The sequence below is a fragment of the Saccopteryx leptura genome, chromosome 3 (genome assembly GCF_036850995.1).
Source record: "Saccopteryx leptura isolate mSacLep1 chromosome 3, mSacLep1_pri_phased_curated, whole genome shotgun sequence".
In the NCBI taxonomy this organism is placed as follows: Eukaryota; Metazoa; Chordata; class Mammalia; order Chiroptera; family Emballonuridae; genus Saccopteryx; species Saccopteryx leptura.
The window spans coordinates 251,318,537-251,343,412 of record NC_089505.1 but is presented as its reverse complement, the minus strand read 5'-3'; the positions used below and the strand labels follow the sequence as shown (position 1 = coordinate 251,343,412).

At 42.6% G+C, this 24,876-nt stretch overlaps 2 protein-coding genes across 13 annotated transcripts in view; one reads left to right on the top strand and one right to left on the bottom strand.

Moving 5' to 3' along the window:
- The window catches only part of MEIS1 (Meis homeobox 1), a 139,320-nt gene extending 133,029 nt beyond the window's left edge, over nucleotides 1–6,291 (top strand). For 2 of the 5 annotated variants that reach the window (XM_066378129.1, XM_066378127.1), the window contains exons 11-12: nucleotides 775–864; nucleotides 3,362–6,291. In XM_066378129.1, the coding sequence (XP_066234226.1) occupies nucleotides 775–864; nucleotides 3,362–3,645 (374 nt within the window). In that variant the 3' untranslated portion in view covers nucleotides 3,646–6,291. Of the gene's footprint in view, nucleotides 1–774; nucleotides 865–1,156; nucleotides 1,253–3,361 lie in introns of all 5 variants that reach the window. The other 3 variants (XM_066378130.1, XM_066378131.1, XM_066378128.1) reach the window with 3 other exon arrangements.
- Nucleotides 6,292–7,124: 833 nt separating this feature from the next.
- On the bottom strand, nucleotides 7,125–10,105 carry LOC136400847 (uncharacterized). 8 transcript variants are annotated; one of them, XM_066378120.1, is made up of 2 exons: nucleotides 9,994–10,105; nucleotides 7,125–9,709 (listed from the first exon to the last, which is right to left on the bottom strand). In XM_066378120.1, the coding sequence occupies exon 2, from the start codon at nucleotides 8,452–8,454 to the stop codon at nucleotides 7,786–7,788; it is 669 nt and encodes a 222-aa protein (XP_066234217.1). In that variant the 5' UTR covers nucleotides 8,455–9,709; nucleotides 9,994–10,105; the 3' UTR covers nucleotides 7,125–7,785. The 8 variants fall into 8 exon arrangements, with proteins under 8 accessions (XP_066234217.1, XP_066234221.1, XP_066234222.1 ...); XM_066378124.1 differs by having other exon boundaries at nucleotides 7,125–9,223; nucleotides 9,994–10,102; XM_066378125.1 differs by having other exon boundaries at nucleotides 7,125–9,422; nucleotides 9,994–10,092.
- Between the last annotated feature and the right edge of the window lie 14,771 nt (nucleotides 10,106–24,876).

Sequence of the window (24,876 nt, the reverse complement as noted above, 5' to 3'; positions counted from 1 at the left end):
TGGAATTGCTGTAAACTTTATTACCTGTCAAAAGGGCAAAGGGGTCAGGATCGCTTGTGGGACTCAGTAAAGTTCAAAGACATTCAATGAGGTAGAGCTTTTGTGTGCTTTAATAACCCAAGGCAGCTTACTTCTGAAGCAGCTTTTCATGTACAGTTAAAACATGGGATTCAGGTAGTGGTATAAATACATGATTCTTACTTCTCAGGCCTTCTCTTGTTAAGATCCATCTTCTGGTATATGACTTGTTGTTTTTTATGGTCTTGTTTTTGTTTTTTAATCTGAGCTTAAAACGGCAATACTTCTATGGGACTCTGGCTTGCAGATCTAAAAACCCAAGAAACATCTTTTTAGGATTTGTTTTTGTATTGTAATATACCAGTGAGGTTGACAACAGTATTTACTAGGGGTGCAGTGGGGCTGTACTTTCCTTATGAAACACTCTCTCATCTCAGAGAGCACTATGAGAAACTATATTAAGCACCATATTGAGTCTCACTACCTCTTTAGTCATTTCTTGTAATTTTTTTCCCTTTCAACAACCATTATGTGATCACCAGACAAAAACCCAAACATGAAGTTTCTGTATCTTTACTGTTCTTTGAACAGTGTTTTAAAATTTGGTCACAGAGGTATGTAGGGCTGAAATTCAACTTTGAATGTTTTAAAATTATACCTGCCTGGTATGTTCTCTTTGTCTCTTTCTATCTCTCTCTGGCTATTTCACTCTCTCACAGAGACTGTTATTAAGAATCTTGTTTTGCACTTTTGTAGTAAGTCAAGGAACACCTTATAACCCTGATGGACAGCCCATGGGAGGTTTCGTAATGGATGGTCAGCAACACATGGGCATCAGGGCACCAGGTAAGATTGTTTCGTGGTTGCTTCTCATTTTTAACTCCAAGAGTCTCACCCCCACCCCATCAGCACAGGTAAACGCACTTCATCCTTTGCTGTTATCTCAAGCTGCCTGCCTTGCCTGCCACCTGTGCATCTAAGATATTGCAGAGGGGAAGCCAGGATCTTTATGCACTGAAGATCTCACTGTTTCTCAGCCCTCTGGAACCTGTTTTTTTTTTTTTTAAGGGTCTTTTGGCACTATCTGTTGACTTTGCTCATTTTCTGGCCTCTTCTTGGATTTTTATCTCCCTTCTAGGACCTATGAGTGGAATGGGCATGAATATGGGCATGGAGGGGCAGTGGCACTACATGTAACCTTCATCTAGTTAACCAATCGCAAAGCCAGGGGGAAGTAAGTACAAATGGGGTCTTTGTTTTCACTTTGTCCTAGGAATATTTTTCCTCTTGCATTTTCTTACATTCTCCTTGCCCATAGCTTCATGCTTGTTCATTCCTTTCCATTAAACTCCTGGTTTCTTGCTTTCTTCATTTTCTCCTTGGTTGTGATCAAGCTTTTAAGCTTATAAATACTATGTATGATGTACATTTATCCTGTGTGTTGCTATTATACAGTACTGACCACATGACAAAATAAGAAACAGTCAGGAGGTGGGGGAGTGGGTTGTCATAGCAACAGACTGATTTGCAAAATGTAAGCAGTCTGCAGCAGTGCAAGGAGAGGAAAGAGCATGTCCCCAAAGTGTCATAAATCTGTCTAACCGCAGTTGATGCATGAGTTACATTTCTACACTAACCTGCAAGACACCGAAAAGCCAAACAGAGACTTCTTTTAGGGAAAATAAACACTAGCCTTACTTAGGGTAAGTAAAGGCATATTTTGAGCTTCAGTCAACTAAACTTTGATTTTTTTTTTCTTAGTTTATTCCTTTGTCTGTCCATCATAATGGGATTACGTGTGGCAATGGATAAAGGGAGAATACAAAATAGAGGTGTGCACAGCAGGCTGCAGGGCTTAGCCCAGGCTAATTGACTATATCCAAATTAAGTATGCCATCACTTGCAGTGTGACAAATGGATTTGACTTATTCAGTATACAAAAATAGAGATCATTAATGCAATCTTCAGTGGCAGGCCTAGTGAAGTGGGTCTAGGAAAACTGTCCCAGATTCTCACTCTTGAATTTTCTTTCTTAAAAAAGACACTCCGGCAATTCGTGTTCAAACAAGTCAGGCTGTTTTGAACACCAAAGCTCTTGTTCACTTCCTAAATTACCCCTAATAGCATTGCTCCAGCTTTGTTTCTGAAATTAAAAGCAGTTATGTCCGAGCCTTGGTTGTGTCTCTGATTATATTAACACACTATTTAAAATTGCTGCCGAGGCCAAGGGTGATTCGTATTGGTCTTCCTCCCCAAGTATGAGTCAAATATAAGTTTAACAATTAGCTCCTGAAAACATTCCATTGAGCTCGGGAATGCAACAGTCTTATTACCTCATCATGGAATTCTCTAGCTTAGTTAATTTAAATATTGTTTCTTAGTTTCTGGGTCAATTAAATTTAAATGATGTATTTTATGCTTCGTGACCAATTAAATTAATAGGTTATTACAAAAAATATTATCATCTTTTTTGATTAAAGAGCTGTGGGTACAGTATATTTTATAAGCAATTTTCATTAGTTCAAAAATGTTCCTTTAGGCTAGATTAAGCAGCCATTCATTGCTAGAGCCTGGAGACCTTATTCGAAGGTGTTCATCGTATTCACAGTGCCCTATTACTTAGAACTAAAGCCAATTGAACCTACTTAGCAATAGCGTTATGCCTTTCACCCTTGATGATTATGGAGCTTATAGCTCTCAGAAACAATACACCTGTCAGTTTCCATCAACTATAGCAATCCATGCAGAAGACAAGAGGCCCCTCAAAGCAGGAGGGGTATTGTTTTAGGCCCAATTTTTCTTATTGTTCTCAAAATCATTGTAAGGTGGACAGGGTTTTGTGAATGCTTTCTTTCCTCCAGCTCTAAGAAACCATGAGGAAGGAATTCATTGATAACTGTTATTGTTTTGTTTTGTTTTAATTTTTAAAAGTACAGGTTCAGCTAAGTAACCAGCCTTAGTGAGCCTGTCTAGGTTAGTTTCATGTAAGATGTTTCGTGACCAGTGCAGGGTACTGTTGTACTTTTGGTAGAGAAGATTTCAGGGAACAAAAGTGCTTCTTCACACTAGGCCTCAAATAACAGTTTTATTTTTTAAAATAAATAAGACTTTAGTAGGCTGAGCTGATCACAGCAACAGTGAAAGGAAAATAGTTGCAAAATGTGAGTTTCCAGCATGACATTTCTCATTTTATTTTCTTCTATGTGAATCAAAAGAACTTTACAGAGCCATGTTCCCTTAACCACAATATCCCTGGCTTTCATAGGATTGCCATAGCCGGAACCACACTATTGCTTTTTCATAATATTTTCTTTTTTTGTTTCTTTCTTTTGAATTTCTACAGGGCTGCAAAGTATGCCAGGGGAGTATATAGCCCGGGGTGGTCCAATGGGTGTGAGTATGGGACAGCCAAGTTATACCCAACCCCAGATGCCCCCCCATCCTGCTCAGCTGCGTCATGGGCCCCCCATGCATACGTACATTCCTGGACACCCTCACCACCCAACAGTGATGATGCATGGAGGACCGCCCCACCCTGGAATGCCAATGTCAGCATCAAGCCCCACGGTTCTTAATACAGGAGACCCAACAATGAGTGGACAAGTCATGGACATTCATGCTCAGTAGCTTAAGGGAATATGCATTGTCTGCAATGGTGACTGATTTCAAATCATGTTTTTTCTGCAATGACTGTGGAGTTCCATTCTTGGCATCTACTTTGGACCAAGGAGCATCCCTAATTCTTCATAGGGACTCTTAAAAAGCAGGAAATACCAACCGAAGTCAATTTGGGGGACATGCTAAATAACTATATAAGACATTAAGAGAACAAAGAGTGAAATATTGTAAATGCTATTATACTGTTATCCATATTACGTTGTTTCTTATAGATTTTTTAAGAAAAATGTGAAATTTTTCCACACTATGTGTGTTGTTTCCATAGCTCTTCACTTCCTCCAGAAGCCTCCTTACATTAAAAAGCCTTACAGTTATCCTGCAAGGGACAGGAAGGTCTGATTTGCAGGATTTTTAGAGCATTAAAATAACTATCAGGCAGAAGAATCTTTCTTCTCGCCTAGGATTTCAGCCATGCGTGCGCTCTCTCTCTCTCTCTTTTTCTCTCTCTCTTTTCCTCTCTCTCCCTCTCTCTAGCCTGGGGCTTGAATTTGCATGTCTAATTCATTTACTCACCATATTTGAATTGGCCTGAACAGATGTAAATCGGGAAGGATGGGAAAAACTGCAGTCATCAACAATGATTAATCAGCTGTTGCAGGCAGTGTCTTAAGGAGACTGGTAGGAGGAGGCATGGAAACCAAAAGGCCGTGTGTTTAGAAGCCTAATTGTCACATCAAGCGTCATTGTCCCCATGCAACGACCACCACCTTATACATCACTTCCTGTTTTATGCAGCTCAAAAACATAGACTGAAGATTTATTTTTAATATGTTGACTTTATTTCTGAGCAAAGCATCAGTCATGTGTGTATTTTTCCATAGTCCCACCTTGGAGCATTTATGTAGACATTGTAAATAAATTTTGTGCAAAAAGGACTGGAAAAATGAACTGTATTATTGCAATTTTTTTTGTAAAAGTAGCAGTTTGGTATGAGTTGGCATGCATACAAGATTTACTAAGTGGGATAAGCTAATTATTCTTTTTGTTATGGATAAACAAATGCTTGTTGATAGCCTTTTTCTATCAAGAAACCAAGGAGCTAATTATTAATAACAATCATTGCACACTGAGTCTTAGCGTTTCTGATGGAAACAGTTCGGATTGTATAATAACGCCAAGCCCAGTTGTAGTCGTTTGAGTGCAGTAATGAAATCTGAATCTAAAATAAAAACAAGATTATTTTTGTCATGCTGACTCCACTGCTTGAAAAATTTGTTTACTGCCCCCCAAATTTTTGATGATTAATGCAGTAAATATAAAAATTAATTTTGGCTCCCTAAGACATATACGTGCTAGAAAATTTTAACCACAATGTAAATTATTTAATAATAATTACTGATTTCTTTAAGCTGACTTAATGAACTCCTAATATCAGCAAATTTAAGGCCTAAGGGCACTAAAGTAACTGTAGACTCAGATTACATCCAACAGAATTACTCATCTAATGTCAGTGAAATTATTCTTGCATATAATGGCAAAACAAGTAGAGTTAAATCTTTACTAAGGATGTTACCTACGATGAGCAGAATATGTTTATTAGAAAATTAACTATGTGAATTGAAGAGACCAGACTTCAAAATCTAATTTTTATAAATATGCTCTATGTTCTCATTGGATAAAACTGATTATTAACCAATTTTCCAGAACAGCTGTACAGAATTTCTGCATGGCAGCCAGCTAAATGGTACAAAATAACATGTTTAAGCTGGAATAGCTTATAATTTTATTTAAATAAAATCGCTGCTATAAAAGTGCTTCCCAAAGCTAACGAAAATATACAAATATTTTAATTAAGGCAAATTCGTTTTTAAAAATCAGCCTTTTAGCTGTGATTGCTTTGTAAACAAAGGATGGGTCGGAGGAGAGTGCCTTAAACTCAAGTCTGACATTCAGGCCCGTGTCACTCTATAAACCCGCCCTGAACAATTCTATTTTCTATTTGAAAAGGGAAACCAGCTGTGGGTTGGGTTTACTAGGTGACGTGTGATTGACTGACTCACCTGCGGGAGCAGCAGTGCGCACTCTCACCTTTTGTTTATGGGGCCTTGTTTCTAAACACGTGGATGCGCGGAATGAGAGTCAGGCTCAGCCTTCTGTAGCCTCCCAGAGGCGCAGCGCCCTCCACCCCACTCCGCCCCCACCCCATATATGGGATTGTTTAAATTTCTCCTTTGGACCCGGTGCCAATTCTTCGTCTACATAAATAGTCCACATTAGTGAAATACTTCTCTTTTGATAGGTGGTTACTAGCAGTTAACAACCATTTATTTACTTTAAAATTAATAATAAACTTTATAAACTAACCATCCATTTGCCCCTCCTCCCCAGTACATGCCTGGGTGAGTTGGTTATTTTCAGCCTTTATTCTTGAGGAAGCTCTGGCCGGGTGGGGGAGGGAAAGAAAGGAGAGGAGGTAGGGAAAAAGAGAGAGCTAGAGACCGAAACAGAGCTAGAGAGAGGGAAGAAAGGGGGGGGGGGGAGCAGCAGGGTACACGTGAAGAGAAATTGGGAATATGGAGGCTATGAAGAATAAAAATCATTAGTGTCCAGTGAATTAGAAAAAATAAATAAAAACGGTGTTCTTTACCTGCGTTACCCCGTCTGTGTGGTGGTTTTGTGACAGCCTCCTCTCCTCAGGTCCTTTTCCCCCTGCCTCGACACCCCCACCTCCCCCTCAGTGCTAGTTTAGCTCTTCCTCTTGTAAATTTCAGAGCCAGCTTCTAGGTTATTGAGGACACTTATCCGAAAGAGGGAAATAATAGAGGGGCTGAGAGTGTTTTTGATGTTTCTTAAAAGGCAAAAACAAAACGCCCTCTTCTAAACAAGGGCGCACAATTGTACCTGCTTTTTATTTTTAGTATTTGGGGAGGAGGGGGGGGACACATACTGAACGAGACTTTTTAATATGATTTCAGTATTTTTCCAAAAATTAAAAATATTTTGCCCTATCATATTTAATCAGCTGTAATTATAACACATTCAAAATGAATAATATGCCTCGACAGTATTTTTATTGTTATTGTTCATTGCATGATGTTCGACTGCTTTAGAAGCACAGGAAAGAGAAGTAAACGCGCTACAAATGGGGAATTACCCTCGTTTAGCATTAAAATTCATTTAGATAAAATTGCCACAAACATTTAAATGGGAAGATTAGTTCCCCCTCACGCCTTATTGCACTCGCTCAATGGTTCCGTTAAGAACATTTTACACGTTGGAAATTCCGTCTTCTCAGACGGCTTGCTGTTTCCTAGTTACCCACATTCAAAGCAAAGGCAGCAGCAAAGGCAGCCGCAGCAGCAGCAGGAAGAAAAAAAAGTTTTGGCAACTGGTCTGCAATTCATCCGCTGCTGCCCCCCCCCCCCCCTTGGTCCACAACAGCCCTCCCCCACCCATCACCTTTTTCCACCCCCTACCTCCTCTCCTCCTATTATATAATTTACAGAGTCCCGTCCTAGAAGAAAGAAGTTGCTTAGGTGTTTAGTATTTGTATATGACGTTAATGTTAAAATACAAAGAAATATAAAAAAGCCATTCTGTCTCTCTCCCGGTCTCTCCCTCTTCTGCTCTGAATTGAGGGTTTAGTTTAAAAGTGCTGAGTTTCTCACGTTTCCTACTCTGAGCCCACAGGCACGTTTTTTGGAGGGCTTTTTTTTTTTTTTCCTCAGGACATTTCCAGGAAATTCATCACTGTTTCTTGCTTGTATTAGAAACGTGTGAAAGAACCAGTTTGCAAAGTCCATGGAACATCTAGTTTCTCCCTCTCCTCTCGCCTCCATCCTCCCTCCCTCTTTTTCTCCCTTCCTCCCCCTCCTCTCTCGTCTCCCCCTCCCTTTCCCCCCTCTCTCCCTCTCCCCTCGCAGAGCCGCAGGAAAAGAAGAATGTCGGCTTCGACTGCCATCTTTTGGGGATTTGGAAAAACGACTCGGTAGGAAACGGAGAGAGGCGGAGGCGCGGAGGGTGGGGGGAAACCCCCTTATTATCCTGTGTCGGAACTGGCTCCCTTAATCTGATGCTTAAATATTTGATGTGGAAAAATTACCCATAAAATTAGTTACTAACAATTTTAAATTGAAATCACTTATCGAATTATAAACGCATTAAAGCTGTATGGATGGTATTAGGAGTTCCTCGGGAGGCAGCGGGTGTCTCCTTAACAGCGCGCCAGGTCGGCGAGTGTCGCCCCGGGGAGAGGCACCCCGGCGGGGCCCAGAGAGGGGTGGGCGGGAGGCGCGGCGCCGGGCGCTGCGGGCGCCGGGGTCCCCGCTCGGGAACCGGGCTGGCGGCTAGGCCCAGGCGGAGGCTCCGACTCGCTGGGCGCGCGGGGGCGGAGAAGAGGGAGGGGAAGGAGCGGCGGTGGGAGGCTCCGACCCGAGGGCAGAGGCGCCTACCGGGAAACTTCGCAGCGAAGTTGAGAGATTCCGAAAAGGAAAAGCGCAGCCCTGGCCGCCCCTCCCGCCCGCGTCTCCCTCGAGGGGTGCAGACTGCGCTCGGCGTCGGTTGCTGTGAACAGCGCCCCCCAAGTCCGCGGGAGTGGAGCGGGAGGGCAGATGACGGTGGCCCCAGGCTAAGGCGGAGCTCCGCGCCCCGAGGAAAATCCCGCCGGCCGCGGTGACAGCTGCGAGGAGTTCTGCCCAGGACGCGGCTGCTTTTGCCTCCTACCGTGCACCGCGTCCTGGCCTGCGCCCGGCTTCCTCTGCGCAGAAGTCTCTGCTCAGAGCCCAGAGCACTCTGGGGGTGGGGTGGGGGCTCCAGCATCTCCAGTAGCCTCCTACTTCCTCCCTACCCCAACATGAATTCAGGTCATGAAAGTGACTTTGTCTCTGGAGACGAGGCGACCACAGGTCTGCGCAGAAGATTGTGGAGAGGCACCTCCTGAGGGACTATGGGTCCCCTTCCCTCAGAACTGCTCAGGGACTAGAGCCTTCTCGATGAACTCTGTTCCCGAGTCCCACGGTGGATCTGGGGACGAAACGCCGAGAGCTTGGGGCCCAGAGGGCGCTTGGGACCTGGTTGGTAAGAGTCCGCCAGGCCGGCCACGGGTGCCTGTGCGCCACAGTCGGAGAGCTGTGGGCAGCACCTCGATGCCATTAGGCAGGAGCTCCTAGGAAGCACTTTAAAACCTCTGCAAACTTTCCCCTGCCTTTCAGATTCCAAGCAGGCCTTCGGCCAGCCCACGTGAAGGCAGTAAAAACATGACTTAGTACGAAGTTCTCGCGTAGGCGCTTGGACTCCGGGTGGAGTAGCGTGGAATTGGGTAGTGAGGCGCCCTGCCTGGCCGGGTGTTTCCCCTGGTCTCACATCCCTCTCTCGTGCTACCCCGCATCCACTTGGTTGTTAGGCGACCCGCAACACCTAGGGTAGCCAGGTGCAGAGTCCACGTGAGGTTGGCCATTCCAGGGCCCAGGAAAGAGCGGTGAGGGAGAGATGGGGGGGGGGGGGTCGGCCCTTGAAGGATGGGGGTGGGGTCCCTTTTTGGCTCAATCTGCCCGCCAACGCGTCAGTAACGTTCTCTCCGTAGGCGTAGCTGAAAGGAAAAACAAGTAACTTATTGAGCAATCAGTTCTCCAGCATTTGAGCTTTTAAGAGTCTTTGCCCTTAAAAATAGGTACCCTGGGGTCTCGGGGGGGGGGGAGGTTAGGGACATTTTAGGGTCTCGGTTCTCGCGTGCCACGCTTGGGGGTCGTCCCTCCGCGCGCTGCCTCCTGCCCGCCCGGCGCGAAACCCTGTAGGAAAGGGATTTAGTTTTAAGCCAGTCTCCCATCGATCGGGTCGGTAATTCTTACCCCAGCCCACTCGCAGACACACTCACCTCTACCCTAAAGCATTAAGTTCATTACTCGAGCAATGATTTTAATCTCCAAGCGGAAAACAAGTCCCGGGACCCCGTGGATTAGGGAAGCAGTGAATAAAGTCACCTGCTCAGGCACCCGCGCGGCCCGCTCCTCCGGGTGGGGGCCTCCAGTGGCAGGGCGCGCTGCGCAGAGGTCCCTCGCTCCCCGCCGGGGCGTGCCTGGCAGGGGTCAGGAACCCTGTGTCTGCTTTCTTCGGGTTGGCGACCTCGTTGAAGGGTGGGATTGCACTCTTCTTGCTTTCCTCCTCCCTTCCCTCTGCTTTTCTTCTGCCCTCCCCCACCTCCCGCCCCACCCGGGCCGCTGCCCCCAGCAACTTTGCGCTCTTGTTCTCCTCCCTTCCCCCAAAGTGGCGTGTTCCCCTTTTCCTCCGAGTGGCCTCAGGCTCTCCCCCACCCCTCGCCCCAGCCGCAGGTCCGGCACTGCACTCCCAGTAACCCTTCACCTTTCGCACTCGCCTACTTCACCCACCATCCTGGACAAGGGTGGGTGGGATCGTTCAGCGATGCCCCTTTGAAGCCACTTGCTGAGGGCACCCTGGGTCTTTAAACAGCCCGATTCCTGAATGTAGGTGAGAACCCCACGCCCATTGATAAGTCTATCTCAAAGAAACTCAGCAAAGCGGCAAATACCCCTCGCAGCAGCCTACGCCCCATCCCCTCCCCCCTCCCCCCTCCGCCCCCCCCCCCCCGCTTTGGCATTGGGCAGCGTCTGGCACCGCAGGGAGATGGAGGCAAGCCACGCGCCCCCGTCTTTGCTGGACGACCCACGAGGCGTCAGCTTGTTCTGGAGACTCAGTTTCCACCAGACAATCGTGAAAGTGTGAGAAATACAACGCAATGGCAGCGTAAATCCACGTTCCTGCAACCCCCATGCCACCCCAATCTAATTTTCAAGACGTGCATTTCAGGTAGTCCCAAACTGTGAACAGCAAGCTTTGTGTGTTATCTAGTGGGGGGTGGGGATGGAAGAGGAGGAGACTCCCACCTCCCGCTCCAGTCTTTTAATGTCTGAAATAACGAAATGCCTGTGTGGCAGCTGCTGCTAGAGCCAAAACTAACTCTTTGGAAGACGGAAAAGAGTGAGAGGCAAAGAAAGACTGTTCATTTTTTTTCCTTTGGTGTCGTTTGGGATGTCATCTGTTTCCTTGGCGACTGTGTTCAGCCCCCGGAGCCCCTGGGCTCCTGGATTGTTAGGGGGGAAAAAGCATGCTATTTCTGCACCGTCATTTATCACTGTCACTGCATAATGATTCCCCTTGCAGCCCCTTATTGATGTTTGTAATTGCATTATCTCATAAAGGAGGATGATCAATGAAACCGAGCCGTGCATTCTGGGGTCAGAGGAAGCCAAAGTACTGTTTGTTCCCTTTAATACAACAAGTACTCATTATCTTTAGGTCTGCATTCAAAAAATGATCTGATCTGGGGCTGACCCTGTCGGACATCCCAACACTTTTTAAAACGCGGTTTGTGTAACCTTTTGCTTAAATGCTAAATCAAGTACCTGTCTTGCATTTCAACGAAACAAGATACTAAAACCGAATGGGAAAAACATTTCTTCTTTTCTTTTTCTTTTTCTTTCTCTCTCTCTCTCTCTTTTTTTTCCTGGGGGGTGGGGTGTGTGCAATTCTCTGAAGATGCACGCGATTTTACACTGCAACTGTTCAGTGATATCCTGTAGAAAAAGCAACTGCTAAGATGATCTAACCCAAGTTATCTAATGGATGAAAAAATTGGGGGTGATGGAGAAAAGGTATCTGGGAGCATTTAGCAAGGTTGGTACTTAAAGATCAAAATAAAACCATATCCGGTTTAATAAGAGCTGTAAACTGAAATAATTCCCCACGATTCTGTCCTTGTTTCTCCCTTTTACAGAGTCATATCTCTTCGGTTTAGATAGATGACTTTTGTGCCTGTTTGATTCTCACAACAATAACTAAATCAGTTGCACACTCTGTATCTAAAACCATCTACAAACTCCAGCAAATAAGAAGTTCATTTGTCTATTAAAGGCAAGTATTTAGTTGAGCAGAAATGTTCCAGTAACATTGAATGGAGTTCATGTAATCCCATGAAAATCAAGCCATCTTGTTGCACTGAAGTAAATGAAAAAAAAAAAAAAAATACAAAGGAGGAAAGGTCCAAGTGTAATTTTAAACTAAATGCATTATTAGACTGTCAAAGTGAAAACGTGATTGTGTGGCTGGGCTGGAGGGAGTGGACACCAACTCAGCTCACATTTAACTTAAAGGGTTTGAAAAGAAACAAGTATCCAAGGTTTGGTTATCATTTTAATTTGTAGAAAGAGGAGACTGAAGACAATTCTAATTCATCATTTCAATAAATTAAGCTGAATAACTCTTTTCAAAGACAAAATTAAGCAAAGAGCCTATTTTGAACACTACAAAGCTGTTTTACCACAAAGAAGTTTCCAATCTTCTGAAGATAAATTCTTCCACGTTAATAAAACTACAAAAAAAGGGAAAAGAAATGACTAAGCCCAGCTGTTTATTTTTAAAGTTCTAGAAATAATTTATAAATTAACAGTATAAATCAATATTTTAAACAAAACGACCTAAATGAAAAGCCTTCACCATATGAGAAAATGAGGAGCGAATAAATTAGTGTTTGTTCCGATATCTGACACCTTAACAGGAGACCCTAAATCGAATGATAACAAAACAAAGGGCTAAAATATCCCCACTTGGAAAAATTAACTTTTAGAGATAAAGCTAAGAAAAGTTTTAACTGTGTCAAACCATAATTTAATTTTTCTCTAGAAGACAGATTCTTCTAATGGATGTTATTTTCTAGGAATTCTATCAAATCACTTTACAATAATATGTTCTATAGCATTTAAATAGTCTGGCACTTTATTTGAAAATGCTCAAGCTGAAATGAATATACAGCCATGCATATATTTAATATAAATGGTATCTTGTTAACGTAAAATACTAAAAGGAAAAATAAAACTTTGGGCTTTGTCAGTTTAGATAGAAATTTTTTAGCACAATAACTCTGATTTTCAAAACACACAAATAAACCCCCTTGATTTTAACCAATCAACACAGGTCTTATTTGGTTGGGGATCTGGCATCCTGTACGTTTTCTATTTTTAATATTTAGTGTTATAGCCCACGGTTAAAATAATGAAAAATTAGTCTCGTTTCAGAAATTATTTATTTATGGAACAAACATGATTAAAACATAAACACACACACAAACTGCAGCTGCAACAGAAAAAAAAAACTTGATTTATGGTTATTAAATCTTTGATCGCCATGTTAATGTTTCTTTTTCTACCTTTCATTTGCATTTTAATCTATCGAATCTTTACAATTTTGCTGCCTCCTATTTCAATGATTGATTACAGATCTGAAATAAGGAAAACCAAGCCTAGCTTTCCTTTTTCCTTTCTTTGCTTTTCTTTCTTTCTTCTCCCCCCCCCCCCTTTACTTTCTTCTGGGTAGATTTCTGAAACTTTCTCTCAATGCCAATGTAGACAGGACAAATTCATTCTCTTTTAAATGTTAAGATATATTGATATATAATATCTATATATCAAGTGTTTTCGGTCCCAAACATGAGTATTTTCCCAGCTGCTTGTTTTCGAGTCGTAAAAGATCATCCCAGCAAAACGCAATTAAGAGCGAAACACGCACACAGAGACACACGCGTGAGTTCGCGCGCGATGAGGCTTTTTTTAAAAGGACGTGTTGAGTTAAAAAAAAAAAAAAGGTGAGAAGTTCATCGTCCCTTCACTATCAGTAGCCTGGCCGGCTTCTTTCTCTCACAGACACTCAGAGCTTTGGTCCCGAGTTCTATCTGTGATCTAAGTCACACAAACAAACAAAAACAAGCCCGTTGGGGGTTTGTGCTTAAGTTGATTTCTTGAGACAATCAGTATAAAGACAAAAGGGGAAGCGACGCAGGTCTGTGTTTCCAGCTCACCGCTGCCTCTTCGCCCCTTCTTCCCCCAGTCCTCCCCTCACTCCCTGCCCGGATTTCTACTGCTCCGCGGAGGAGACGGTCATTTGCAGACCGCTTTGCCAATACGCGTCACTTTTCGCGCTGGCGTGCGAGCAAGTGTGGCGCTGGGTTTGGAAGGAGCCGGCCGGACAGAGGCTGGGCTCGTCTACGTAGCTGAGCTGAGGGCCCCCGGGGCCCTGGAAGGCTCGATACTTAAACAGACTGCGCCCCTCGTCTGGCTGGGGGTCGGGGCCGAGGTAGGAGCCGCGTACCTAACTGCCGCGCGGAGGGGGTGAACCCCAGGTGTGCGAGCGGAGGCTGGTGGGCGTGCGCCCTGGTTCTCCCGCAGGCCAGCGCGTCTGGGAACCAGAAAGGAGGTCCTTCACCCCCGCCCACCTCGGCATCTGCTCCCCGGGGCCGAGCCCCCTCCGTGGGCTTTTCATGCCCAGAGAACGCAGAGGACTCAGCAGTTGAGCGAGGACCGACTTCTCAGGCGGGTCCAGCCTGCTCGCGCCCGGGTCCGTGTGAAACGCGCGGTGCCCCGGCGGAGGGCGAGCGGGAGAGGGCAGAGGGATGGGATCCGGTCCCCGAAATCCGTACTGGGTCAGGCACACCATGAATAAGGGTGAGGGCCTGGAGAAGTAGATCTAACCCAGACAACGTCTTCTCAACGAGACCCTTGGACTCAGTGCGCAAAGGGCGTGCTGGCCACGGGGACACAGACCGTCGGGAATCTGAGTTGCCCCCTTTCTCCTAGAGACCCCGTGTGTGGCTGCCCTGAGAGGGATGATCTTCGTTCACGTGGACTCACAGGGCGTTTAAAATGAGGAGGTGGGGTGGGCGGGGGAGACTTTTGATCCGGGCCGACCCTTTGTCTTGAAGCAGATTAGGCAGTCTAGAAATAGGAGGAAAAACAGAAAGTCTAGACAGGAAAAGTTATTGTGTTCACCAAATATAAAAATGAACCAAGCGATCTGGTACCTCAAGGGTGAAGATAGATCCTTGTAGACAAGTGGGAAGACAAGACGGGGAAGATTTAAAGTGAAAGGAACGGCAGATTATTAAGAAAGTAATAGTACGGTGTCCCATACACTACAGTTTTATTGTTGGGTAGTAACTACCCGATTTATTTATTGCCAGGGCTATATAATAGAGATAATGACCACAAACTCAAGATAAATTTTAGGCGCCCGGCCGGACGATTCTTTTTTATTTAAGACAGCTAGTCTGAAAGGTGAGCCTCATCTCTTCCCCTCCTCAAAGATCCGTCTTGCTTTCTACCATATTATAAGCATGACATGCAAATAAATAAGTGCTGCTGGGTTTGTGTGGGTAGGCCTGCAGGATTTATTTCAGGTGAGAGAGGAACATACACAGCATATGAATTTCCACAGGAGCTGCAGAGTGATTCCTTCCCTCTCCTTCTCGGCCTCCCTCTTCTCCTGGTCTCCCTCCCTTTCTGTGGGAGCAGAGAGCGTGGTCCCCTGATAAAAACATTAATGTGTCACGTCTCAAGTCTCTGTTCCTTGACATATAGGTCTGGGGAGGGATGAGGAGTGATGAAAAATGCAAAATGCGTCCCCAAAGTGAGTTGACTTGCTGGGACTGCTTAAAGAGATTCCTGCCGACAAAGGGAAGGGCGAGTTGTAATTATGACTTCCAGTAGGGGGGCAATATATGAAGTATGTTAATATCATTTTGAAAATGGTAAAGTGGTGAAAAAGTTTGCTGTGCCGAATCTGGTATGGACCCTCACCCGCTGGATAGATCCCAAGAGGAACCTTTGGGCTTTTGAGACCTGCCTGCCTTTCTTGGCCCTCAGTTCTTCTCCCCCGAGCCCTGTAAACAATCCTATAGTCAGGTGACGGAATTACAGATGATCTTGCTCACTGACCGCCAAGGTCAGAAAGGAGCTGGCGGCCTCAGGTGTTGGCTCCATCTGACGCAATGGCTGCAATAATAGACACCCAGCTGGCCTATAACAAGGTGGCCACCTAGAGCTTCTCTCCCCCCACCTGCGCTGTGCGACGACTCAGGCCGACCTCGAGCCTGGCTAGCTAGATGAAGTCAGTATCCTCTTCTGATACTTTTTTTCTTATTTTTTTTGGGTGATAGACATATAGTGTTTCAATCTCACAATAGCCACTAACATTCAGAACTTCCTTTGATCTGTGGTTAGCCAGAAAGGGAAAGAAAAAATAAGAAAAGGAATAAAACACCTAACAATGAACTGCGATGAAAAGAAAAAAAAAAAAAAGAAGGCACAGAGGAATCAGGAGGAGCAGTCCGTGGGGTGAAAGGGAAAGGTGTGTATGTGCAGGGGAGATAGAGACCTAAAGGCAGCCAGAAGGAGAAGGGGCGGGGGAAGTGAGGAGAGAAAGCAGAGAGCAAGCTGCCAGATGGAAGAAAGAGAAGAGGCCGGTCCTGTAATTTGCTGGTTTGTGTAAGGGATGATATTATGAGGCTGAGAACCAGAACAGTCCTCGTCAATCTTTTACAATATTGGTGTCATTCAAGCACAACTTTATCTTTGAACCAGAATATCTGTTTCAATGATTTCCATAAGCACATAAATTATAATCTTCAGAGCCTTCAATATTTCTTTCGGTACTTTATTAAGTGTTATTGCAGAGGCCATTTATGAAGTGAATGATTCAACTTTTAATCTTCCGAACATTAAAGTGTATTCCACTGAGTTTCCTTTTCCAAATAATCTAAAATAACAAAAAGAAACTAAGCTCATTACATGAAAAAGTGACAAGCATTTTACTCTCAGCCTGGCAAGTTGCCTTACTCACTTCAAAGGATGATAAACTAATTGTTTCCAGAGTTTATAAGTAATTAAGCTATTATTCGGGGGGAATTTATGTTACAGTTTTATTCACGATAGAACTTTCTAGTTAAAATAGCCAGAGACAATTTTTCAAAAATACAAGACTTTAACAATTAAAAGAGTCTGCCCTTATTGTTAATAAGGAAAACTATTTTTTATTTTTAAAAGCATTGGAAAATGTAAACAAATATAGTTTTCTTCTGATAGGTGGAGGTCATTATGTATAATTAATGCTGAAAGGAAAATGAACATATAATGGCTTCCAAAGATTAAAACATCTGTAACTATCAAGTTAAGATTTTAAAAGTCCATTTAAAAAAATCACTCAGCTCAATTCCTCTATGTCAGGTAGGAATATATGTATATAGTGTCCTCTTAGAATGCTCATGGAAGGTTAAAAAACTTAAATAATTTCAGCATTTTAATCAACTTTGGTGCCTAGACATTAAGAATTAATGCCAAGGAATGAATGCTAAGTGCTTGAGTTTCTCTGATTTTGCAACAGAGAAATGTACTTATTCACCCTTAAATTAAAATAAAGAAAATGCTTTGAAAATATTTTCAAATCTATTAAATTCAAACAAACATTTCTGTATTTTAATTCATGTTTGTCATTTAAAAATAATTAGGTTTGCTCTAACTGAAACATTATTCACTAAAAGAAAAAGACTTTTAAAGGACATCACGGCTATTTTATAAATTTCAACAAAATATTATGACACTGCCGTTTACTAGACATATTATTTATATATGTAACAATTCACTATTTTAATATATTTTCCCATCAAGATGGTATCAGCTCTGATTTTGTTTTTAGAAAAAATCTGTTTCATTGTCACATGAAGATTTTAAAAACTCAGAATTTTCATGTTAGAAGGAAACATCTTCTGAAGAATAACAGCAAGATATAAATGTGAAAACCAGGTAAATGTTAAATTTTATTTGAAATAAAATAGATTTTCCATAAGTTGCTTACAAAAATTGGAGTGTGTGCTGGTTCAGTATCGACTCCCCTCACCACAAAAAGTGAGCCTGGACTGTGATAGTGATTACAGTGGTGGAAGCTTGGCACAGCGAAAGTTATATAAGACATGGTCACTTGTTTCAAGTAAAGTTCCTCCAAAGTAAAAGTATGTAAGATGTTTTGTATGATTAGGTTCATGGTTGTTTTGTGCGATCTTTAAACTGTGGCAAAGTAGATCTGATTCAATTTTTGCTGTACTATGTTTGCTTTATTCTAATAGACTTTTATTAAAAACAAAAACGAAAGCCCCTTTCTTAGCAGTAACGCAATCCCAATTGTCTAACACCGTGTGATAATTGACCTTCTGGACACCAGGCACACTTGGATTCACTTTAGGACACTTAGCTGTTTAAACTGACTTCATTACAGAAAGACAATGGTGACTTTGTTGCAACTGGCACCTGCAGTATTTCACACAACACATGGACCATACCTTGCCAAGACAGCCACCACCATGAATCACACCAGAACAGGAAGTCAATTCTAGGCAAATTTCATAATATAATATGCTGATATGATGGAGTGAATTCTTTTTGCACATCCCTCCATAGTCTTAAGGGTTAAAAGGCTCTTTTCTGGTTTCCTTGTGCTAAAAATATTATCATATTAAGGGGTGCTGTAATGACTTTATGTAGAAGTTTAATGGTTGAGGATTTTATGGTAGGTTGAATTCAAGATGTCCATAAAAATACAGTCCAAATAGAGAAATACTGGTGTTCCTCATGGAAGCCCAAGTTGAAAGGGTCTTCTGGTGAAAGGTTTAGCAGTGGTGGTGGTGGCTGCTGGGGAGGGGAGCCAAGTTAGGGGCCAACTTCCGGGCACGCCATTAAGTAATCCTGACTCTTGCTAGAACGCGATGTCGTTTACCTTCCACGAATCTTTTTCCTAATCTCTAAATGATATTCATATATTTCTGTTCTGTAGATCACTTTGCATTGTAGAACATGGTAGGGAGTTGCTACAGATTCAATTGAATGTAATAATAAATTCTGTTTCTCAAAGAGTTCCAGATTTTTTCCAGAGGAGTCCTGACTCATTAGGGAATATTTCTCTGTCCTCAAAGTTCTAAGGGTCTCTTAGGATTCTGAAAAGCTTTCCTTTGATTTCCCCTGCCTGGCTGCCAGGAGTAAAATGACAGTCTCTTATTGTACCAAAGCATTTGCTGAGAGTAATTAACACCTTTATTGATTAAGTTGCGTCACTGAAATAAAAGGTGACTTTTCCACCAGTGACTGGATGGTGAGCTAGCAGACTGAAAACGCATGCCACACTCCGAAGAGAAGAACAAAACCCAACAAAACACAGCGCCTCCCCCTCTCATGAAAAAAGTCCACAGGTTTACTGTTTTTCATTTAAATTCTGTGTTATTCCAGTCTAGATCATGCTTTAAATCTTCATATACTTCTAGCATATCACATCAAATCCTTTGTGTATGCATATGTATATGTATATTTTAAAATCGTGACCACCTACCGTATCCTGAGCAGCGAGCAGGACACAGAGGGTGCTGAGATTAGCAGGACATTGGCTCTGCTCTCAAGAGCTCATCGGGAGTGGAGCTCATAAGCAAAACCACAATCCCAACCCATAGCAGTATACACAGGTGCCAGTGGGAACACAAAAAGTAAGCCAAGACCCAGGAGAAGGCGCTCCCAAAAGCCTTTGTGGTGGGCCGAGGTGAGGAGGAGTAAAGCTCAGGAAACTGCTTTATATCTGAGTCCAACCAAGAAAACAGAAGCCACTTTGAATGTGTACAAGGGCAAGAATTGAACGCAGGGAGTTGCTTACACAGTGGAAAAATGAGGCTGTGAAGGCAGCCAGGTGGCAGTGAGGCCACCCGGCGCTGAGCATGGGCAGGAAGAAGCTGTTACCCAGGTAGACTAGAAGGACATGGGAACAAATGATTACCAGGCTCCAGGGGGCAGGGACACCTGGTAGAAGTGTAATGAGGGCAGGCATGTCTGGTGGGAGCTGGAGCTATGAAGATGAGAAAGAGAAACATAATTCTGGAGTCATTTTTTTTTTCCACTTTGTCATCTGTCACCAGTATCTCCCTTTGGGTAAAGCCTGCAAGAAACCAGCAGACACACAACCTGGGAGACACAAGGTTCTGAAATGCAGAGCAGAGCAAGGAATAGTTCTGAAGGCGAACAGTTCCAGGAGCAACACAGCTTCGAGGCAGATGTTACCCTCCAGCGGTCTTATTTTATTTTTCCAAATGAAGAGCATTAGCATTACTTTCTGAATGTACTTGTTTGAAAATGTTCAAGGAGGAGAAGGATGTTCCAGGCAAGGGCTGAGTTGGGAGGAGGAGGCTAACTTAGAAAATGGCAAGTTTGCCAGTGTGGCCAGAACAAAGGTGCAGGAGGGGCACATTATTCCACAGCTAACAGTGTGGAATAACCAGTGGCTTCGGCATCAGCTTGACTTGTTAGCAATCATGAATCCTTAGGGTGATAGAGATTATCGGGGCTAACACTGCAAAAGTAAAGACATAGTCAGATCTCCGTACAGGCGCTAAGCTGCCATCAGCAAGTGGCATTTCTGCAAAGAAACGGGCAGCCTCCTTGACCACCTTCACTCAATGTACACAGTTATCTGAATCAGCTTCAAAGCCAGTGTGGACATTGATCCAGTCATTTTCATGACCAAGTTAGAAATTGCTCATTAATCCTTAGACATTCTTGTGGCAAGTTTGATGTTCACTGGACTAAATCAAAGATTTTTCTCTACTCCTGCATAATAGAAATAGCTCAATCCCTGACTTACAAATGTCAACTTCATGAATGATAGCTTGGAGGAGGCGGAACTGAAGCTAAGAAGCTAAGAAACCAGTGAGGAGGCTTCTGTGATCGCAGTGGGGACGAGGGGCCAGAGTGGTGAATGAGAGAAGATATTTAGGAGACAATAGGCTAGTATAAATTTGGTGAATGAAGTATAAAAGTAGATGAAAACAATGGCATGGTTTCTGGTTTGGAAATTTGGGCAGGTTGTGGTTCCATTTGCTGGGACAATAACTTTAGAAGGAAGAGCACACTAGAAAGAAAGAGGATATCTTTGTTTCAGACATTTTGAGCTTAATATACTTATCAAGATAGGTGTGCTTATTAAGAGGATGAAGACACAGGGCTGTATTTTAGTAGAGAGGTTTGGGCTGGAAATTAAAATTTTAAAGGAACCACTGAAATAGATGAGATCTTTTGGGCTCTATTTTAAGAAGTTTGGGGGTCACAATGTGATATCACTTCACACCTGTTAGAATGGCTACTCTGAAAATACATAAAAATGGTAAATGTTGGCAAAATGTGCAGAAAAGGGAACACGCGTGTACTGCTGGTGTGAATGTAAGCTGCTGCAGCTACTGTGGAAAACAGTTTAGAGGTTCCTCATAAGATTAAAAATAGAACTACAGTATGATCTAACAATTCCACTTTTAGGTGTTCATCTGAACAAAATGAAACCACTAACTTTAAAAGATATATGTACCCTCATGTTCATTACTGCTGCATATAGGAATAGTCTGAGTGTCCGTTGATGGATGAGTGGATAAAGTAAATGTGGTATGTATATATTCATTTATATTAGCTATAAAAAAGAATGAAATCTTGCCATTTGTGACAACATGGATGGACCTTGAAGGCATTACGCCAAATGAAATAAATCAGACAGAGAGAGACAAATGCCACATGACCTTACTTACATGTGGAAGCTTAAAAACAAAACAAAAAAAGAAAAACAAAACAAAACCAAGAAACTAAGCTCATAGGTACAGTGAACGAACTATTGCTGGTTGCAAGAGGTTGGGGGTGAGGAATGAGTGAATTAGGTAAAGGGAGTCAAAAAGTGCAAACTTCCAGTTATAAAATAAGTAAGTTATGAGGATGGAATGGCAACATGGTGACTATAGTTAATAATACTGTATTGCATATTTGAAAGTTGGTAAGAAAGTAAATCTTAAAAGTTATCACCCAAGAAAAATAATTCTGTGACTATATATAGTGACAGATGTTTTTTATTTTTTTATTTATGATTTTAATTTATTGTGTTTACATAGATTCAAGTGTCCCACCGAATATATCTCCCCCCCCTTGACAGATGTTAATTAGACTTACTCTGATAATCATTTTGCAACATATACAAGTGTCAAATTATTATGTTGTATACCTGAAACTGCTATAATGTTTGTCAGCTATACCTTAATAATATTTTACGGTGAAGGAAAGTCAAGGCGTACGGCTCTGAATGAATGGGATGTGGTGGGAGGTGGGATATGTGATTTTGAAGATGAAAAACTTGCACATATTTGTATAAGGGGAAAGAGGAAGAAAAGTTGAAATTGCAAAGAAGAGATATTAAATAATGGGAAGATGCATCATGAAGGTGGGGAATTGAGCTGGGAATCAGCAATGGGCTACCCTAGCTTCCAAGACTAAATGGGCACTGATCTATGTTCAGGTAGAGGATAGTGGAAGAAAAATTGGGGGCAGTTCACACCTGATAATCTTAATTATATATGTATTTTTTGTGTTGTGGGTAGTGATGTCATTTGATGATGAGTAAGGGGGCAGGAGGGTAACTAGGTTTTGCATCGAAAGTCCCACGTCTCCTATGGGAATCTCTTCAACCCTGGACGAATCAGGAAGTTTGGTCGTGCTAAGAGTAGGGGAAAAGGAAAAGGCTTGAGGGAAATGTTAAATGTTGACATCACAATGGGAGAGGGAGCTGATGGGGAAATGTAAAGCTTGCTGGCCAGCACCAAGTACTTAGATGGACTTGGAGGCCAAAGGGCAGCCTTTAGTGATTTTTCTTCAACATTGCTTAAACATTTTGAGTTGATTTTCTAGGAGAGGGTGTGTTTACTCATCCAGATATCTGCCTGCAGGACTTTTTGCAACCCAAAGTATACAGTATCAGACATCTCATTCTGGGAGCAGGAAAACAGTGAAACTCAGTGACAAGGTTGCCAGTAATAGAGTCACCTGTTAGGTGAAAGATTTTGCTGTCAATGGTGTACAACATCACTCTTTCTTCATGTTTACGTACTTGACAAATGGTACAGTTACAACATTCCACAACATCTTGAGGTACCTCGAAGATATGGACATGTGTTCATCATCTATCTCTCTAGAAAAGTAACTTAGAGATGTAATCATTAAGCGGTGCCATGTGATAAGAAGCAGTGAGCTAAAGGTCTTAACCCAGCATCAGTTCTTGAGTTCTAGCTGCAGACCCTATCCACGTGGTCTGAGCAAGGCATGCACTGGGGATATTTTGCCTCTGTCATTGACTAAATCATATACTCCTAAACCTGGTAGTATTTTCACCTGTTGTTGGTTATAAAAACAAAGAAAAAGGTAAATATGTGTTTGTCTACCTGGTCACAAGACAAATGACGTAAAGAACTCCAATAAGCAGATTCAAGTAAGTATCTGAGGTATTTTCTTTTTTCTTTTCTTTTTTTTTTTTATCAAGAGAGTGACAGGAAGGCAGAGAGACAGATTCCTACATGCACCCTAACCGGGACCCACAGGGCAACCCCCATCTGGGGCTGATGTTCTATTCATCTGGGGCTGCTGCTCCATTGCTTAGCAACCAAGCTATTTTAGCACCTGAGGGGAGGCTATGGAGTCATCCTCAGCACCTGGGGCCAACTTTGCCCATTTGAGCCATGACTGTCGGAGGAGGAGAGAAAGAGAGAGAAAGAGAGAGAGAGAGAAGTGGAGGGAGAGGAATGGAGAAGCAGATGGTCTCTTCTCCTGTGTGCCCTATTTGGGAATTGAACCTGGGACTTCCACATGCCAGGCTGATGCTCTACCACTGAGCCAACTGGCCAAGACCTGAGGTATTTTTTTTTTTGAAGAAATGAAATTGGATAGCTCCAAATAGGTAGAGGTATTTTACTAAACTTTGCCTTATAATTAGAATAAGCCAGTACCTCTAAACTTACAGTATGGTACATAAAAGGGGTCAAAAGGATCCCAAACTACATGAGTTTGGTAAAAATCTGAAACTTGGCTTGGATTAGAAAAGGTACTCATATCTCATCTGAAATTTGGTACCTCTTGGCTCAAACACCTCTGTGAATGGGCTGAAGGCTCAGGGACGAGGAGTGCTATGGGCTGAATTGAGTCCCCCCCAAATTCATTTTGAAGTCTTAACCCCCATCCAGTACCTCAGAATGTGACTGTATTTGGAAATAGTACCCTTAATTAAGGTCCAACGAGGTTATATAAGTGGGTCCTAATCCAATCTAACTGGTGTCCTTAAAAGAAGAGGGCATTTGGGCACGAAGGGGGACACAGGGATGCACACACACAGAGGAGGGGTCATGTGAGGACGCAGGGACAAGGCAGCCACCTGAGGACCAGGAGGGGAAGCCTCAGAAGAAATCACACCAATCAAATAGATTTGGGACTTCAAGACACTGGAACTGTGAGAAAATAAATTTCTTTTGTCTACCACCCCAAGTCTGCAGTATTTTGTTTTGGCAGTCCTAGCAAATGAATACAGGGAGATTTGGAGATTGGATGCCTCAAAAATCTGAGAAATAGTAGATGTATCAGTTTGTTTTTTTGTTTAAGCAATTTTTTTAATTGATTTTTTTTAAGGGAGAGAGAGAGAGAGAAACATTGATTTGTTGTTCCATTTAGTTATGCATTCATTGCTTGCTTACTGTGTGTGTCCTGACCAGGAATTGAACCTGCAACCTTGGTGCATCGAGATGACACTCCAACCAACTGAGCTACCCAGCCAGGGCAGATGCATCAGTTTTCTTTTGTTTTGTCTCTTTTCTTTTCTTTTCTTTTCTTTTCTTTTCTTTTCTTTTCTTTTCTTTTCTTTTCTTTTCTTTTCTTTCTTTCTTTCTTTCCTTCTTTCTTTCTTTCCTTCTTTCTTTCTTCTTTTTTCTTTCTTTTTTAAATATGAAAACCAACCCAGGAGATGTCTGCTAAGACAACTCTATACTTATCTCCACAGACACTTTTGTTATGCTTCCCATGGGAGGTGAATTCATCCCTCTTCCCTACTCCTGGATTTCTCTGGACCTCATTGACCTCATAGCAGGCCCATATCTGCATGATCTCTATCCGAGTAATTTTTAAAGTACAGTATGTTTCAAACAACAATGCTACATTGTTTTAATAAAGTTTGGTTATGGAGTTCGTAGGCAGTGTTTTCATTATGTTTAGTAGGAATTAAACCTGCATCTGAGCACAAAGGTTAAGTCAATGATTTTACTCCCTTCATTATTGTGAAATTTAGGCCAGTCATTCTATCTGGTTAATTCTCTTTAGTATTTAGAATATCTCAGGTTGATTCTAATGTTTGGCACTTTTAATTAAAAATGATTTTCTAAAATCCTCCTAGGCACATGATGTTGACAGGAGAATCTCCATGGCATCAAACTGTATGTTTCTGTGAATAATATGTTGATCTCAGATTCTACTGAAAATGTTACAGAGGACCAAAAACAGATCTGACATTCTTTTGTGAACCTGTTTG

Coding starts and splice junctions, on each gene's coding strand:
- LOC136400847 (XM_066378120.1), bottom strand. CDS start 8,454: ATGCTGGAGCCCCCACCCCACCCCCAGAGTGCTCTGGGCTCTGAGCAG.